Source organism: Macaca nemestrina, chromosome 7, assembly GCF_043159975.1.
Source record: "Macaca nemestrina isolate mMacNem1 chromosome 7, mMacNem.hap1, whole genome shotgun sequence".
In the NCBI taxonomy this organism is placed as follows: domain Eukaryota; kingdom Metazoa; phylum Chordata; class Mammalia; order Primates; family Cercopithecidae; genus Macaca; species Macaca nemestrina.
The window spans coordinates 50,565,386-50,583,127 of NC_092131.1; the positions used below are offsets into that span (position 1 = coordinate 50,565,386).

Genomic DNA, 17,742 nt, shown 5'->3' on the forward strand with positions numbered 1-17,742 from the left:
CATGGTGGTTTGCTGCACAGATCATCCTATCACCTAGGTCTTAAGCTCAGTATCCATTAGCTGTTCTTCCTGATTCTCTCCCTCTCCACCAACCCTGACAGGCCCCAGTGTGTGTTGTTCCCCTCCCTGTGTCCATGTGTTCTTATTGTTCAGCTCCCACTTATAAGTGAGAACATGTAGTGTTTGGTTTTCTGTTCCTGAGTTAGTTTTGCTGAGGATAATGGCTTCTGACTCCATCCATGTCCCTGCAAAGAACATGATCTCATTCCTTTTCACGGCTGCATAGAATTCCATGGTGTATATGTACTACATTTTCTTTATCCAGTTTATCATTGATGGGCATTTAGGTTAATTCCATGTCTTTGCTATTGTGAATAGTGCTGCAATTAACATATGCATCCATGTATCTTTATAATAGAATGATTTATATTCCTTTGGGTATATACCCTGTAATGGAATTGCTGGGTCAAATGGTATTTCTGCCTCTAGGTCTTTGAGCAATCACCACATTGTCTTCCACAATGGTTGAACTAATTTACACTCCCACCAATGGTGTAAAAGCGTTCCTTTTTCTCCACAACCTCTCCAGCATCTGTTGTTTTTCGGCTTTTTAATATGGCCATTCTGATTGGTGTGAGGCAGTATCTCATTGTGGCTTCGATTTGCATTTCTCTAATGATCGGTCATGTTGAGCTTTTTTTCATATGTTTGTTGACTGCGTGTATGTCTTCTTTTGAGAAGTGTCTGTTCATGTCCTTTGCCCACTTTTTAACGGGGTTGTTTTTTTCTTGTAAATGTGTTTAAGTTCCTTGCAGACTCTGAATATTAGACCTTTGTCAGATGGATAGATTGCAAAAATGTTCTCCCATTCTGTAGGTTACAAATACTATGTCTTATTCAATCTTATGTCTTCAGCCATTAATACTTAATATGAGATCCACAAAAGTTTGTGAGTAAAATGAATGAGTGAATGAATGACAATGAGACCCATCATCCCTGCTGGAGGAAGGATAAAGCACTCAAAGTGCACTCCCTGCTATTGCAGATCTGTAATCACTGTATTAGAAGTCTGTACCATCACTGTAACACGGCTGTATTAGAAGTCTCCTTGACTAGCAAAAATAACTAACATGATTAATTAGAAGGATATAGGAATGCTTTATTGAACCAAAGATCTGGGAGACACCTAAGCTTCAGGGAAGAATTATACCTTGGAACTTGAAATGCAGAGCTCTCTCAATTCCTAAGCTCTTCTCTGTGCATTTGCTATACTCTTTCTCACCAAAGATGAGTTTTCTCTGTTCTTCAGGAATGAAATATGGCCACACATGAAATATGGCCACCCTGAGCTTGTATCTTACAGTTCCAGTCAAATGGACAGATGGGCCTTCTTGACTCCAATTCCAGATTCCTAGGAGAAAGGATATTGGCTCATCTTTGCTCATGATTTCAGCTCTGGTCCAATGAGCTATGGCCAGAGGATATACTCATGCAGTAGATATGTGGGCAGAGGAGTCTCCCCTATAGACTCTGGAGTCAGCTCCCAGAGAGGAGGGAAATCACTAGAAACTTGGCAGACACTCCCAAAGAGACCAGCTATAATTATCTTCACAAATGAAGCTCAGCACATTTTCAAGCACAAATGAGTTTTTGAGAGAATAATACATGCTGGGTCCTCATGACATGCTAATTAATAGCCTAATTTCTGCCAAAGAAAATTCTAAAAGTATTTTTAATTATTAAACCAAATCTAATTGTATGCTAAATTATTTGAGTTATATTTTTGGCACCTTCTACTTCCTAAACATCTACTCCTCAAATAAAGAGCAAGTCATGAACTAGCATTATCCAACCTAGAGCTGAGAGGCTCTGAGAGCCTCTGCCAGGGAACTCTGCATCAAATGGGCCTTTTTATTGAAGAGTTGATTAGCACTGTCCCCTCTGGCCTGATCACCTTCTTATGCATCCATTTCTAGCTTATATTGGAGGTGTTTCCCCCCCCAACATATAGTGTGTCCTCAGATGATCTCCTTGGATAACTCCCTGATCTTCAAATATTTCTTCAAATCTCACTGTCCCTATAAGACTCACCCCGACCAATCAATTGACATTGCAACCCCCACGTCAGCACTCTTGAGTCCGCTGGCCCTTCACTAGATTCCCAAATCTCCTAGCAGACACTTCAACTGATTATGCTGACCATTTGTTTTGTTTGAGAAGTCAAATAATCCAGAAGTCTTTAAACAAATGATACTTATATTATAAAGTGAAAATAAGGTGTCATTCTAACCGATTCTCTAGTAGTTCCTTCCATTGTGTTCTCTTTGAAGATGATGAAGTGAGGCATCTCACTTCCTGGGCAGGGAAAAGGAACATGCATATAAACCCAGAATTCTGAGGCAATTTCATCTGACTGGTTCATTTAGCTGAAGCCAATTTCGCCAACAATTTTTTCTGCAGTGCTTCTCAAATCAAGTGGTAAATGATTCAACGAAGAGATCCCAGTTGCAATGTTAGTTGCTGCCATCTAGTGGCTTTTGTGAAGGAATAGTGTGATTCCTTAGGCTCTTCTCAACGGCCAGGGAGAAACTCAACCTGGAGAGAGTTCTTGCAGATATCTACCACTGAACCCTTATTAGAATTGTGTGTTTAAATAGAAACACTGAAAATAGCAGAAAGAGATCTGTGATAACTACATATTTATACTAGCAAAGCAAAAACTTGGTCTATGAATTTATGGATAGATGAGTTTAATAAAACTAAATATTCGTGGCTTTTTCAGACTCAATTTTTCAAAAATATTCCACAAAAAAAGATCCTCCATAGGCTATTTTGATGTCATTCCTTTGTTCACTTAAGGCAATGTGGAAGTCAGTGGCCCCCAACCTAGGAAGAAATCATCAGAATCCCTGGGAGAGTTGTGAAAATATTTATTTCCAGGATATACCCCAGACCTGTTGAATCTCAATCTCTAGTGAATGGGCCAAGAATTTCTTCTTTTTTAATGCCAGAAAAGTCTGAGATAAGCCATTCTGGAGAACATATAGTGCAGAAAAGAGGTTTAGATTTGGAGCTGGACACACTTGTGCTTGAATCATGGAGATGCCACTTTCTAACTGTTCAACCTTAGACAAGTCAGCAACCTCTCTGAAATGGGGAATCATCATAATTATCCACGGAGTTCACATGAGGATTGAATGAGATTACATATTTATAACCCTGGGTATGGCATGCAGTAATAGCTGCAAAGGCATATAGACCTAATAAGAAAGAACCAAATCCTGAACACTCTCCACGTCCAGAGGATGGCACAAACACTTGTTCTCCCCAGCTTCCAGAAATCCCCCTTGAGTCATTCCTGATTCTTCCTCCCATAGGTGCCTTGAGGGGCTCCTCTCCCTTGGCCTCCCCTCCCCTTCCTCTCCTTCCACTTTTCTTGCAGTGTTCTGACTTGATCAGCAGCTGCCTCTCGTACCAGCAGGTCCCATTTGCTTTGCATCTTTATGTCCTGAAGGGTTAAGAGCCAGGGGAACAAACTCCTCTTACTAGGATTGATCTCCTCTCATTACATCTTTGCTAAGTTATGTTAAAAAGACCCACTTCCTCCTCTGAGGTGAGAATGGAACAGAGAACCACTTCCCACCACAAATGCAAATTATTACCTGGCACATATCTAACATAAAGATGAGCTCTTTCCCCTTGTTGTCTCTTCTTTGTCTCCACATTCTTTGCCCTTCTTCTCTTCCTTACCAGGTCTACTTTGGGGTGCTCCAGCAGAAAGGACTGCTGGGTGCTCTCCAGTCCGGGACCAGGGACCTAGAAGTGGTTGTACAGGGAAGTAGTGGTGGACACAGGTCATGCTCCCCATTACAAGTACTGAATATCCAGTATTTGTCTTCCTTGGTCCACTCACTCCTTTTTTCCTGGTCACCTTGAAAGCCAAGTTGACTTCCAAATGTACCTCTTAATAATGCAACAAATCACACCAAAACTAAACCATTTTAAAGTAAATTAGCGTGTGCCTTCAGCAGTGAACTAAGGTGGGAGTAGGGCTCACACTCTTTGCTGCAGCATGATGTCCTCATGGTTTTCCTCCTACTTCTTGAGCCATCATTTCCCAGTCTCCTTGGCCAGCTTATTCCTGGCCACCAGCCTCACCACTGGAACTCCTGGAGTCTGCAGTCTTTAGCTCTCCTCTTCTCACTCCTGACCTTTACCATGACCTCGGCTTCACTCATGCTCTACTCTGGGATTATTCCCCAAAGTCTCCAGCACAGACCTCTCCTCCCAAGCTCCCTGTATAACTCAACAGCTACGCTGGCCTGTCTCAAAGGTGTCTCAAACTCAATCTACTGCACACCAACTTTGTATTTTCCTTCTACATCCCAGCCAAACTAGGTCTTCCTCTGGATTGCCCATCACAGGGTATAACACCCTCCATTCCTTGTGCTGTGGACTCTATTCCCATTTACTAACCATAATGAATCTCGTTTGGTCAGCTTTAAACATTTGTAGAGATCATCAGTTTCCCTCTTTCAACCCCAGCCCATCATCTTTGTCCTCCTAGCTGATCTCTCCACATCCATAATTATTCCTTTCTAGTTTCCACACTGCAGCCAGAGTGACCTTTTTTAAAAAAGCAAAGGTAATCATGTCACTTCTTTGCTTAACACATCAGTGGCTTCTCATTGCTCATAAGGGACCACTATCTTGATGGCCTGTCAGGCCTTACATGACCTGGCCCCTGCCTCACCTCCCTAGCTCATTCCAAGCTGCTGTTTCACTTACCTAAACTGCAGCCAACTGACTTCGTTCCATTCCTTCAACAGATCATGATCACTCCCCACCTCAGGGCTATGGCACACCTTAGTCCCCTAAAAACTCCCAATCTGTCCATTTCTACTGAAAAGGTACTACCTTAAAGCACTTTCTTGAACTGCCTCCCTAGCCCTTTCCCTCCTGCCTTAGATTGCTAAGGCTGTAACACAGTACCACAAATTGGGTGGCTTAAATGATCCAAACGTATTGTCTCCCAGTTCTGGAAGCTAGAAGACTGAGGTCAAGGTGTCCATAGGGTTGGTTCCCTCTGAAGCCTGTGAGGAAGGTCTGCTCCATGACTCTCTTCTAGCTTTAGGTAATTTTCTGGCACTCTTCGGTGCTGTTCATTGGCTTGAAGAACCATCACCCCAACCTCTCCCTTCATCTTCACATCGTGTCCTGCCTGTGTGTGTGTCTGCGTCCAGATTTCCCCTTTTTTATGAGGACATTATCATATTGAATTAGGGGCTTGCCCTACTCCAGTATGACTTCATCTTAACTAATTATATCTGCAATGACCCTATTTCCAAATAAATTCACATTCTGAGGTATGGAGGGGCTAGGCTTCAACATACGAATTTTGTGGGGTAGCACAGTTCAACCCCTAACACACATTATTTTTCAGGTGGAGTCCTTCAGTTATGTAGCATCATAGTTCTGCCCTGCAGATTTTTTCTTCAAAGCACTGACCACAGTTTGTAATGATCACTTGAATAATCACACAAGCAAAAGCACATCTATTACGCATAGATTGTAAGCTCCATGAGGGGCCATGTCCGTTTTTGCTGACCGTTGCCTCCCCATGTCTGGCATGTAGCAGTCATTAAGTACTCACTGAAGGAACAGATAAACTCTGTGGTCCTCCACGTTCCCCATTGCATGTCAATGTGAAGAGACCACCCTTCGTCTCCCAAACCTGCTTGATCACTTCTCAGTGCTCAGCTTCTAAGGCAAGAAGGGCTGGAGGCAGACCGGCTGACATGAATTGCTGCCCAGTCTTAGTGACCCCCTGAAACTCCAACATATCTCCCCTATCAAGCCAAGCCCCTTCTAGAAAAAGACATCTCTAAAATGTGTTAGCACACTGCAGTTTCATTTTAAATGTGTCTCATAGTCACCAGTGATTACTACTAAGGAGCTTCTCTAGAGATCTTAAAAACAGATTGCTTCCCTAAGGGCTGGAATAGTTCAGCTGGGTACCTAAGGAATGTGTGAAATAAAATAAATTCCTAGTGCCTCTTTTATCTCTAATATTCTAAGATCCTGGTGGTTTGATAATTTTGGACATGGTCCCTCAATGCAGACAGAAGAGGATTCTTAGTCTCCTAACTCTCTGACCAGTACTTAGATCAATAAGGCACTGTCTACAGTGCACTAGAATAATACAGAACCCAGATAGGTTGAAAAGCCTTTTGCACTAATATAACTGTAATGCTGTTGGAACCACCTTTCCTGTATGCTCTCAGAAATAAGTGCCGCTTTTGCAAAGTGTTAAGATAGTTTAATGTCTGGCTTTTGTGTTTCATCATCTCATGGCATGAGGAATGCTGACTGCTCTAAACGTTGAACTTCTAGAAGCTCGAACCCGTCGACTTGCCACGAGTAATTACTTCAGGAAGACTCCTGAGCCAGCGAGAAGCCAGGACAATGCACAAAGCAAAGGTGAGCTGCAACAGTAACCTGACAGGGAGGTGCACTAGGGGTGGGCGACACAGGATTGGGGCACTGGAGCACACTGGTCCTTTCATGCACTCTCTGCATGGAGGAGTTCAAAGACAAATCAAACTGTTAAGTCATTCAGAGTGAGAACTTTTCAAAGCTGTTTATTCTCTTCTGTGCATGCCTCCAACTGGCAGTGGCTCTTACCTCTTGCATGAGCTCTGCGCCCTTTTCTGTTTTGTGTTGAAAACAGGGCAATGTAGATGAGAAAAGACTTTTACTTAGAAATTGGTGATTCTGAAGTTTTCAAATCTGTGAAAAATTCAGCATAAGTCCTCCCTTTCATTCCTCCCCTCAGTTTAAAACATCCTCTTTGTTCTGTTTGCAGGAGAAATCTTATCTACAAGTTATTCCTGACTTATTTGCCACAACCTCACCAAAAATTAATCCTGAGAAATGTCTTCTGTGTATCTTTTCCCTGCTTTGCACTTGTAATGTTCTGTTGACTAGAACTCCCCTCACATAGAAATGAAAGCTGGGAGGCAGAAGCAGATTTTCAACACTTTCCACTCCTAATTGTTTTGGAGCTAGCTAGGTGCTGCTGTGTGGCTGGCTGACTTGGTAAAGATGTCCAGGTGCTATCAGAATCAAGCCCACGTTTGTGGTGCTGACAGCATCTGCGGAGATGGCCCTTCCCTGAGGTTCACATCAGCTGACAGTCACTATCCACACGGCAACACAAAAGGTATTGTCAAACACATCACCCTTCCTGGCAACAGCAAATGACAAATGAAGGTATATTCACCTCTGGCTGCCCTCAATAACTGTCTGCACTGTCCCACTGGAGTTTATGATGCACCAGCGGGGAGATGTTCAGAGTCACAAATAATCAACTTCAAATCCTCCCTAAACTGCAATATTCTCCAAGGCTTAGGCTGACATATGGAAATGCACTCTATAGAAATAGGTTCCATTTCACCATTCAGCAGCTTCCCTCTCATTTCATAGCCAGTCAATTAGTGGTAGAAGAGATAGGGAGAAAAAGGAAGGTTTCTTCAAACTGAACACATTTCTGGGGATAGTACTAGTAATAAGTAGTAATAAGCATCTGTTTACAAGGGAAGTGATATCTTGTCAAAAATGAGATGTGGAAAAATATTCCCATTTAAGGTTTACAAAACTCTATAGCAACCTAAAAAACTACAAATATACATATCAAAGAGTCACTTCATTCATTGACAGTGACACAAAGGACTTGTCAGGGACATACAATAGTCCACTTTTGTCATCACAAGATATCTCTACGGGTTATGACTGATTAAGATCTCACTCTGTTTCAAGAAGGATGTAAACTTGTGAATTGCAGAGTCAGTAACAAATTACCCCATACTAACAAGTGTGTCATCTTTCATAGCAGGTACTAGAAAAGAAAATGCAAACTCCAATGTATACTTCTGAGAACAGACAATATTTGCATAAGATGCAAATGCTGGAAATTATTCGTAAAAGACAAGAGGTAAATATGAGAAGAGAAAAGAGTGTCATATTTACCAAATTTTCATCACATAATCACTGCCCTGCCACATGAATATATCAAGCATAGATACCTAGGCTTTACTTAGCATTTTTTTTTAATTTATTTATTATTATTATTATACTTTAAGTTATAGGGTACATGTGCATAACGTGCAGGTTTGTTACATATGTATACTTGTGCCATGTTGGTGTGCTGCACCCATCAACTTGTCATTTACATCAGGTATAACTCCCAATGCAATCCCTCCCCCCTCCCCCCTCCCCATGACAGGCCCCTGTGTGTGATGTTCCCCTTCCTGAGTCCAAGTGATCTCATTGTTCAGTTCCCACCTATGAGTGAGAACATGCGGTGTTTGGTTTTCTGTTCTTGTGATAGATTGCTAAGAATGATGGTTTCCAGCTGCATCCATGTCCCTACAAAGGACACGAACTCATCCTTTTTGATGGCTGCATAGTATTCCATGGTGTATAAGTGCCACATTTTCTTAATCCAATCTGTCACTGATGGACATTTGGGTTGATTCCAAGTCTTTGCTATTGTGAATAGTGCTGCAATAAACATACGTGTGCATGTGTCTTTATAGCAGCATAATTTATAATCCTTTGGGTATATACCCGGTAATGGGATGGCTGGGTCATATGGTACATCTAGTTCTAGATCCTTGAGGAATCGCCATACTGTTTTCCATAATGGTTGAACTAGTTTACAATCCCACCAACAGTGTAAAAGTGTTCCTATTTCTCCACATCCTCTCCAGCACCTGTTGTTTCCTGACTTTTTAATGATCGCCATTCTAACTGGTGTGAGATGGTATCTCATTGTGGTTTTGATTTGCATTTCTCTGATGGCCAGTGATGATGAGCATTTTTTCATGTGTCTGTTGGCTGTATGAATGTCTTCTTTTGAGAAATGTCTGTTCATATCCTTTGCCCACTTTTTGATGGGGTTGTTTGTTTTTTTCTTGTAAATTTGTTTGAGTTCTTTGTAGGTTCTGGATATTAGCCCTTTGTCAGATGAGTAGATTGCAAAAATTTTCTCCCATTCTGTAGGTTGCCTGTTCACTCTGATGGTAGTTTCTTTTGCTGTGCAGAAGCTCTTTAGTTTAATGAGATCCCATTTGTCAATTTTGGCTTTTGCTGCCGTTGCTTTTGGTGTTTTAGACATGAAGTCTTTGCCCATGCCTATGTCCTGAATGGTACTACCTAGGTTTTCCTCTAGGATTTTTATGGTATTAGGTCTAACATTTAAGTCTCTAATCCATCTTGAATTAATTTTCCTATAAGGAGTAAGGAAAGGATCCAGTTTCAGCTTTCTACTTATGGCTAGCCAATTTTCCCAGCACCATTTATTAAATAGGGAATCCTTTCCCCATTTCTTGTTTCTCTCAGGTTTGTCAAAGATCAGATGGCTGTAGATGTGTGGTATTATTTCTGAGGACTCTGTTCTGTTCCATTGGTCTATATCTCTGTTTTGGTACCAGTACCATGCTGTTTTGGTTACTGTAGCCTTGTAGTATAGTTTGAAGTCAGGTAGCGTGATGCCTCCAGCTTTGTTCTTTTGACTTAGGATTGTCTTGGAGATGCGGGCTCTTTTTTGGTTCCATATGAACTTTAAAGCAGTTTTTTCCAATTCTGTGAAGAAACTCATTGGTAGCTTGATGGGGATGGCATTGAATCTACAAATTACCTTGGGCAGTATGGCCATTTTCACGATATTGATTCTTCCTATCCATGAGCATGGTATGTTCTTCCATTTGTTTGTGTCCTCTTTTATTTCACTGAGCAGTGGTTTGTAGTTCTCCTTGAAGAGGTCCTTTACATCCCTTGTAAGTTGGATTCCTAGGTATTTGATTCTCTTTGAAGCAATTGTGAATGGAAGTTCATTCCTGATTTGGCTCTCTGTTTGTCTGTTACTGGTGTATAAGAATGCTTGTGATTTTTGCACATTAATTTTGTATCCTGAGACTTTGCTGAAGTTGCTTATCAGCTTAAGGAGATTTTGGGCTGAGACAATGGGGTTTTCTAAATATACAATCATGTCATCTGCAAACAGGGACAGTTTGACTTCTTCTTTTCCTAACTGAATACCCTTGATTTCTTTCTCTTGCCTAATTGCCCTAGCCAGAACTTCCAACACTATGTTGAATAGGAGTGGTGAGAGAGGGCAGCCCTGTCTTGTGCCAGTTTTCAAAGGGAATTTTTCCAGTTTTTGCCCATTCAGTATGATATTGGCTGTGGGTTTGTCATAAATAGCTGTTATTATTTTGAGGTACGTTCCATCAATACCGAATTTATTGAGCGTTTTTAGCATGAAGGGCTGTTGAATTTTGTCAAAAGCCTTTTCTGCATCTATTGAGATAATCATGTGGTTCTTGTCTTTGGTTCTGTTTATATGCTGGATTATGTTTATTGATTTGCGAATGTTGAACCAGTACTTAGCATTTTAAATCTAGTCACTGAGGTTAAAAGTTCAACTACTAAAGCTGAGAAGAATCAGGAAGATTCCCTTCTGCTGATAACCTTGTTGAGTCTTTTCTAAGTTTTCAGTCCTATCAAGGATGTATCTGTGCCTCAAGTCTCCATTTTTAAAAATAGTTTGCTCCTATGACACTCTGGACATAGGAAAATGGGGCTAGATCATTTTTCTTGGTTTAGTGAAAGGAGGAGGGGGTGAGTTGTTCTTTATTCTGATACCTAGGCCTCTCTCTATAATTCTTGCCATAGAATTATCTAACAAGAAAGACTGCTTGTAAAAAAACAAACGAAAACCCTTTACCAGTAATGCCTGTAACTGTCATATTCCAAATTCCTCCCTCTAGGAAACAAGCCTTTAGTTACTGCTCTCTGCAACTCCAATTATATCAGCTAGCCTACAGAAACACGCTTTTGTAAGGGGCCTCATCCTAATTGAGCCATACCCTTTTGAGACTTGGCACACTCACCTTTCTCCTAACAAGCTTGTGAATAAAGAAAGTTCCCATACCTTCTAGTAGGAAAAAGAAAACCACGTTCTGCTTAGAGGACTGCAGATGTCTACAGATAAGCACACAACTTGCAAAGTGGCTGATCTGTTGCTCTCTTCTGGTGAAAGTAGCTTGGGAAGAACATTGATCATTTATGGCTGATGATTTTCAGGCCCAAATGGAGTTAAAGAAAAGTCTTCACGGAGAGACAAGAATTAATAAGCGAAGTCCAAGGGACCATAAAGCCAAGAAAACCCTTCAAAGCACCCCAAAGAATGATGACCATGACCTTCTAACCATATTGCCTGATGAAATCTTGAACAGAGGTCCCGGTGAGTCATGTACAATTTTTTAGTAAAATAGTTTTTTTAACTTCATCAAATAAACTACCAAGGAAGGGGCATGGTGAGAAGACAGCACACAGCTTTGAGTTCTTGCTGAGAGTTTTACTTCCCAGAATATAGTGGGCATGTTGTCATGTAATTTTGGATGGCTGGGAGGAAAAGACAGAAACTTCCGCTTGGTAATTAAATGTCTCTTTCTTTGTATGGGTTTAATATGCTTTGCATGCTTCATTGCAAGGCTTGCCTCATCCCTAGAAGGAGAAAAGGCAAAATAGCCTCATCTTGTGGTTAGAGAGAATGAAGCACATGAAGATATATTGCCTGCAGTCACATGGCAAATTTGCTTCAGCAGGGCTGGTACCATATGCAGACACTTATCTCCCCGACTGCACCCTTTTCCACGCAGGTCAGCCCTCTTTGGCACATTCAGAATTTCTAGAATGAATCACTGCCCACCCTGAGCTTGCTGTTCCTGCTGATCTACCGGCTCAGTGGACAAGGTCTCCAATGTCACTCTTCCCTATCTCCCTACAGCTGGTCGGTCACCAAGCCCTGCTGATGTCACCTAGAAGTAAAATCTGCCCTTTCTCTTCCATTCCAGGTAGTATTGCCTTAGGTGTGACCCTGGTCCTGTTACACCAGGGTTCCAGCTACAGCTTCCTGACTGGGCCCCTCCCATTAGGTCTCACTCTCCAACCATCAACACTTCACTTCAGTGGTTCTCCATGTGGTCACCAGACCACCAGCATCAGCATCACCTGGGAACCTGTTAGGGCCCAGAGTGACTGAATCAAAAACTGCAGGGGTTACGCCCAGTACTCTGGGTTTAACCACCCCTCCAGGTGATTGTGATGCTCTTAAAGTTTAAGAAAAGCTTAACTTTAAGTGATTCCTAACTCTACTCAGTAATTGAAGTATTACCACAGACGAGCATCATCAGTATCACCTGGGAGTTTATTAAGAAAGGCAAAATTGGAGGTCGTACCCCAGACCTACTGAATGAGAATCTGCATTTTATCAAGATTGCCAGATGATTCTCATGCACACTGAAGTTCTAGAAGCACTGCACTAACATCAGAGTAATCCTATAACATGCAAATCTGACCATGTCACTCTCCTGCTTAGAAAAACAAAAATCCTCCGTGATTCTCTGTCAGCCTGAAGACAACGTCTAAGCTCCTTAACATGGAGCTAAGTGTGGTGACTCATGCCTATAGTCCCAGCTACTCAAGAGGCTGAGGTGGGAGGTCCACCTGAGGCCAGGATTTCAAAACCTAGCCTAGGTAACATAGCAAGCCCCCTGTCTCAATAAAATAAACTCAACCTGGGACTCTAAGCCTTTCAGAATCCAGTCATTGCCACCTAGCCTTTCTAGCTTCACCTTCTGCCACTCTCGCACCCAGCCCCCACATTTCAGCCGGGCCGAATTGTTTATGCTCTCAGATCGCTCTATGCTTTCTAATGGACAGGCTTGTCCACAACTTCTACGCTACATTGCCCCACCAATTAGAGCCCCATAAAGCTTTCCTTGTTTGTATTTCCCCAGGGCAAACCCACAGTTGAAATTTCCAATATTGTTCACACACACAGATTGCTGTGCTGTGAGCCAAATTCCCCACATCACCAGGACTGACCCACCGCGGAGAGAGCTGCAGAAAAGCTGGCTATGTCTCTAGAGGTCTTGAACTTCTAAGATGCAAAATCGCCTGCTGAAAGAGACACTGCTCCTACTCGGAGAAACAAGATGCTTAATCAATAAGTTAATTAAATAAGAAAAGGCTGAATAATTGAAAATCTACTTGAGGCATCTATTTAATCTATACTCCCAAGTCTCAGAATGAAATATCCTTTGTAGTCACACAATTTTTACCATTTAAACAATATCTTTTGAAAAATATGCAAAACAACCAAGAAAAAAGCCTCAGCTAAAGTTAGACACTTAACAGTCATCACCTGAGAGCACGTCAAGAAAAACCAGCATCGGCCAAGTCCTTGGAAGATGTCTCAGAGCTGGAGGGGACCGAGGAGAAACTGGCACAGGAGAAAGGAGTTGTCCTCTGCTCTCCTGATGCTTTTTAAAGCTGCTTCATTTTATTCAAGCTAAGGTTTGTTGAGTGCTTACTATAAGCCAGGTACTGTGGTTTGCCTTAAATATGCATTATCTCTTTTAACTCTTACACAACCTAGAAGGTAGGAGCTACTATTCGCCCCAGTGTGACAGAGCCAGGATTCAAGTTCAGGTCTTTTTGACCTGCACTCACACAGCCCCACCAGGACCACCAAGGACTTGGAACTCTGTCAAGGACAGCTTTGGAAAAGTTTGCAAATGTAGGGGTTGTGACTCCTTGACCTTATTTTTCAAAGAAGGCCGCACTCTGCAACTTCTGAAAGGAAAGTTAAAGCAGCTGGCAGACTTTGGAGCTCACGTTCTCCTGGAAGTGACCGAGTGTAGAGAAGAGAGAACAGAAGGAGTAACTCAGGCAGGAACCAATTCAAGTGCCAGTCAGGGAGGCGTAGCTGCATCAGTAGTGCACAAATGCTCAGTTAAGAGCAAAACCACCTGAGGAGCTTCTCAAGAACACTCAGCCCTAGGGCCGATCATGGTGGCTCACGTCTGTAATCCCAGCACTTTGGGAGGCCAAGGCGGGCAGATCACCCGAGGTCAGGGGTTCAAGACCAGCTTGCCAACATGGTGAAACCCCATCTCTACTAAAAATACAAAAATTAGTCGGTCACAGCAGCGGGCACCTGTAATACCAGCTACTTGGGAGGCTGAGGCAAGAGAATCGCTTGAACCTGGGAAGCAGAGGTTGCAGTGAGCCAAGATCATGCCACTGCACTCCAACCTGGGCGACAGAGCAAGACTCCATCTCAAAACAAACAAAAGAAACACCTAGTCCTGTCTCCCAGCTTCAGCCTACTGAATCTGAATCTCTAGGTTGAAGGTGAAAGAATTTTACGTTTCAAAAGGTCCTCAAGTGATTTTGAACATTAGCCAAACTTAGATGGACTAGATAACCCTTGAGAACTCTTTCAACACTTTAACCATATGAGAATCTTTTTCTTTGTAACAACTCGTGTGTGTGTGAGATACACAGGACAAAATAAGCCTAGAAAATGTAGATTTTGCTAGCATGAAATAGACAGGGAATTCTAACTCTTCCTATTATAATGATATCATAATTAACTAGACTCTTAGAATGACATGTCTGCATCAACTCACCTGCCTATTGCTGAAGTTGTTGGAAAGAGAAGTAAGACAAATATCACCGGAAATGTGTTTGATGATGGAGAGACTACAATGCCTACAAAGGGTGTCATTCTGTTCTGTGCTTCGGTATTCACTGTGCAGCCCTGTACATGTAAAAGTGTAGGATACTGGGATAACTATGGATACAGCTAGCATTTATAAAGTGCTTCTAAGAATTTTAAATGCATCATTTAATCCTCATATTAACTCTACAAGGTGAAAATTATTACCACCTCTCTCCTACAGATGAAGAGACTGGGTCTGGAGAGGTCCAGTCACATGTGCAAGGTCACAGCCAGCCAGTGAGAGGTGAAGCTGCTCGGGGATGCACTTACAGGGCACCTGACTCCTGAGCCGACAGGCTTCACCTCTGTGCTCAGCATTTGTCCTAGCGATGATTCCTTTTCACTTATTCCCAGAGAGCGTCTTTGATTTCTTTCCGCGCCTTCTAAAAGTAGTTCACTTTCTCCTACAAATGGGGTGTAGCTAAGATCTTACACTTACATAAGCATTCTACTGTCAGGGTCTGGTCATTAAGGTTCCTCTGTAGCTGTCTCTTCTTACTTAATGACATTCTCGACCTTTCTTGTTCCCCTGTTGAAAGGTGAAATGAGGGTTGTGGCTCTCTTGTGAGATAAAAGTCAGTCACTGCTTTCTACTGCATCTTTAAAATGAAATCTCCCATGCTTTACATAAATTTTACATACATTCATATAATAAATTACATATACAATCATATGACACAAATTATATATAACATACACATAGTGAATGTCACTCTTTTTGGTGTACAAGTCTATGAGATTTAATGTGTTTCTGTGGCTCCTACCCTTTGCTGAAGCTGTGATATGAATGAACATAGAGGGTGGGAAGAGCACTGGAACTGACCTCAAAGCCCTTCACTGAGTCCCAGTAGTGCATCTACTAAATGGAAGCTCCATGAAGGCAAGGACTTTTTCTTGTTCCTAGAATAGTACCTGACACATGATAGCCTCTCAATAAATATTAACTGTTTATTTTTTATATAATTTCATTCTAGAGAGAGAAAGAATATAGCTAAATTCTAGTTATTTAACCTCCAGGAACCTCAGTTTCCACATCTATAAAATGGGAATAAAGTATTGTATACCACATAAAGTTTATGTAAAAAATAACATGTATAAAAGCACACATAAAATGTAAAGTGTGGCCAGGCACTTTACAGGCCATAGCTCATGCCTGTAATCCCAGCATTTTGGGAGGCTGAGGAGGGTGGATCACTTGAGATCAGGAGTTTGAGACCAGCCTGGCCAACATGGCAAAACCCCGTCTCTACTAAAAATACAAAAAATTAGCCAGGAGTGGTGGCACATGCCTGTAATCCCAACTACAGGGGAGGCTGAGGCACGAGAATTACTTGAACCTGAGAGGCGGAGGTTGCAGTGAGCCGAGATCACACCACTGCACTCCAACCTGGTCAACAGAGAGAGACTCTTTCTCAAAAAAGAAAAAAAAAATAGAAGAAGAAGTACCATACAAATGTATGGGAATATAGACAAAACTGAAGAAGAGTATAATCGATGTCTTTTTTTTTTTTTTTTTTTTTTAAGATGGAGTTTCTCTCTTGTTGCCCAGGCTGGAGTGTAATGGTGTGATCTCGACCCACCACAACCCCTGCCTCCCAGGTTCAAATGATTCTCCTGCCTCAGACTCCCAACTAGCTGGGATTACAGGCGCCTGCCACCACGCCCAGCTAACTTTTGTATTTTCAGTAGAGACAGGGTTTCACCATGTTGGCCAAGCTGGTCTGGAAACCCTGACCTCGTGATCCGCCGGCCTCGGCCTCCCATAGTGCTGGGATTGGGATTACAGGCATGAGCAACCGCACCCGGCCAGAATTGATGTCTTATAGTGAAAACAGTCATATGCTTCAGGGATGTGTCACTTTGAATCCGTTATTTGAATGTCAGCTTCAAAATTCTGGTCTTATCTGGCCACCTGCACTCTTTCTATAAAGAATCTTATTTTGTTTTATTTTTCAATATAGCTCTGTATGTGAAATTCTGGGTTTGACATAGCAGTGATACAGTTTTCTGAAACACATATTATAAAATACACAACCATCAAACAGGTTTCATGCTTTATGTGATTCTTCTACTACCTAAATCACTTCCTATTTTTCCCACTGACAGCTGTTGCCTTCCTCTCTCCCTAAATTAATTTTGGAGTAGGATACACTTTCCTTTACTCTGCTCACCCGAAACCCATTTGGGTTTTTAAAGACTGTGTTTTTATTTTTTAAAGTCTATAAACCACAGAGAATCAAACAAGGATTTATAAAAATGTAACAAGTAATAAGAAATCTAGCTCAGAAGTGCTCAAATTTTAATGCTGTATACACAAAACTATATATGTAATACTTTATGAGTGACAAAGGATTGATTTTCAAGGATGAAACTGAATATTTGAATTTTGTCGCATACACTAACATTAGACCTGAATTTTCATAACATCAAGGGTGTTGTGGGACTTAGGCTATCATTAATATTTCATTAGATCCCAACACAAACAATCATTCCCCTTCTGTTTCAGATCTCCTGCCGATAGCTGGATGTTCTAGAAAATGTCTGTTCCCAGTCTGAGTGGTGCCTCTGGTAGTTCTTGACTACTTTGCAGAACAGAGATGACTGACACTCCTGAGCCCCAATGAATGGGGCCTTTTTTAGATCCTAGTTACCAATACTTCCCATCTCCCAAAATTCTCTGATTGCTCATTTGTTTATTCATTTATTCATCTATTTGTTCACCAAATATTTATTTAGCACATACCAAGTGCCAGGCATTGTGTGGTCGTTTCATTGTATGGTGATGAGCCAGGCAGATATGGTTCCTGGTTTGTGGATCTTGCATAGAGATGTTTAACAAGGAGTTGTTTAACGAGAGTATACTGGGTAGACCTGGTATCTGTGGAGTCAGGGAAAGTTTCCATGAGGAAGGGACATTTAAACCGAGATAAGAAGTAGCTGGATGAAGTGGGGAGGAGGGCATGCGAGTGTGAGGGCCATGGGTACTGGAATGTTCAAAATGGTAATCAACCCCAGTACGTGCAAAAGTCCTGCAGGGGGAAGGAACATGATGGACTCTAGGCGAATGAGAGATTCAGAGAGTAACTGGAGATGGCTCTGGAGATATG

General features: G+C 41.9%; 1 protein-coding gene across 6 annotated transcripts in view; it reads left to right on the top strand.

The window, feature by feature from the left end:
* CCDC198 (coiled-coil domain containing 198) overlaps window positions 1-17,742 on the top strand; it is a 43,255-nt gene that overhangs the window by 4,498 nt on the left and 21,015 nt on the right. For 3 of the 6 annotated variants that reach the window (XM_071100113.1, XM_011727472.3, XM_011727470.3), the window contains exons 3-5: window positions 6,394-6,480; window positions 7,892-7,993; window positions 11,149-11,308. In XM_071100113.1, the coding sequence (XP_070956214.1) occupies window positions 6,394-6,480; window positions 7,892-7,993; window positions 11,149-11,308 (349 nt within the window). Of the gene's footprint in view, window positions 1-6,393; window positions 6,481-7,891; window positions 7,994-11,148; window positions 11,309-12,866; window positions 16,138-17,742 lie in introns of those variants that run through there. The other 3 variants (XM_011727471.3, XM_011727475.3, XM_011727474.3) reach the window with 2 other exon arrangements.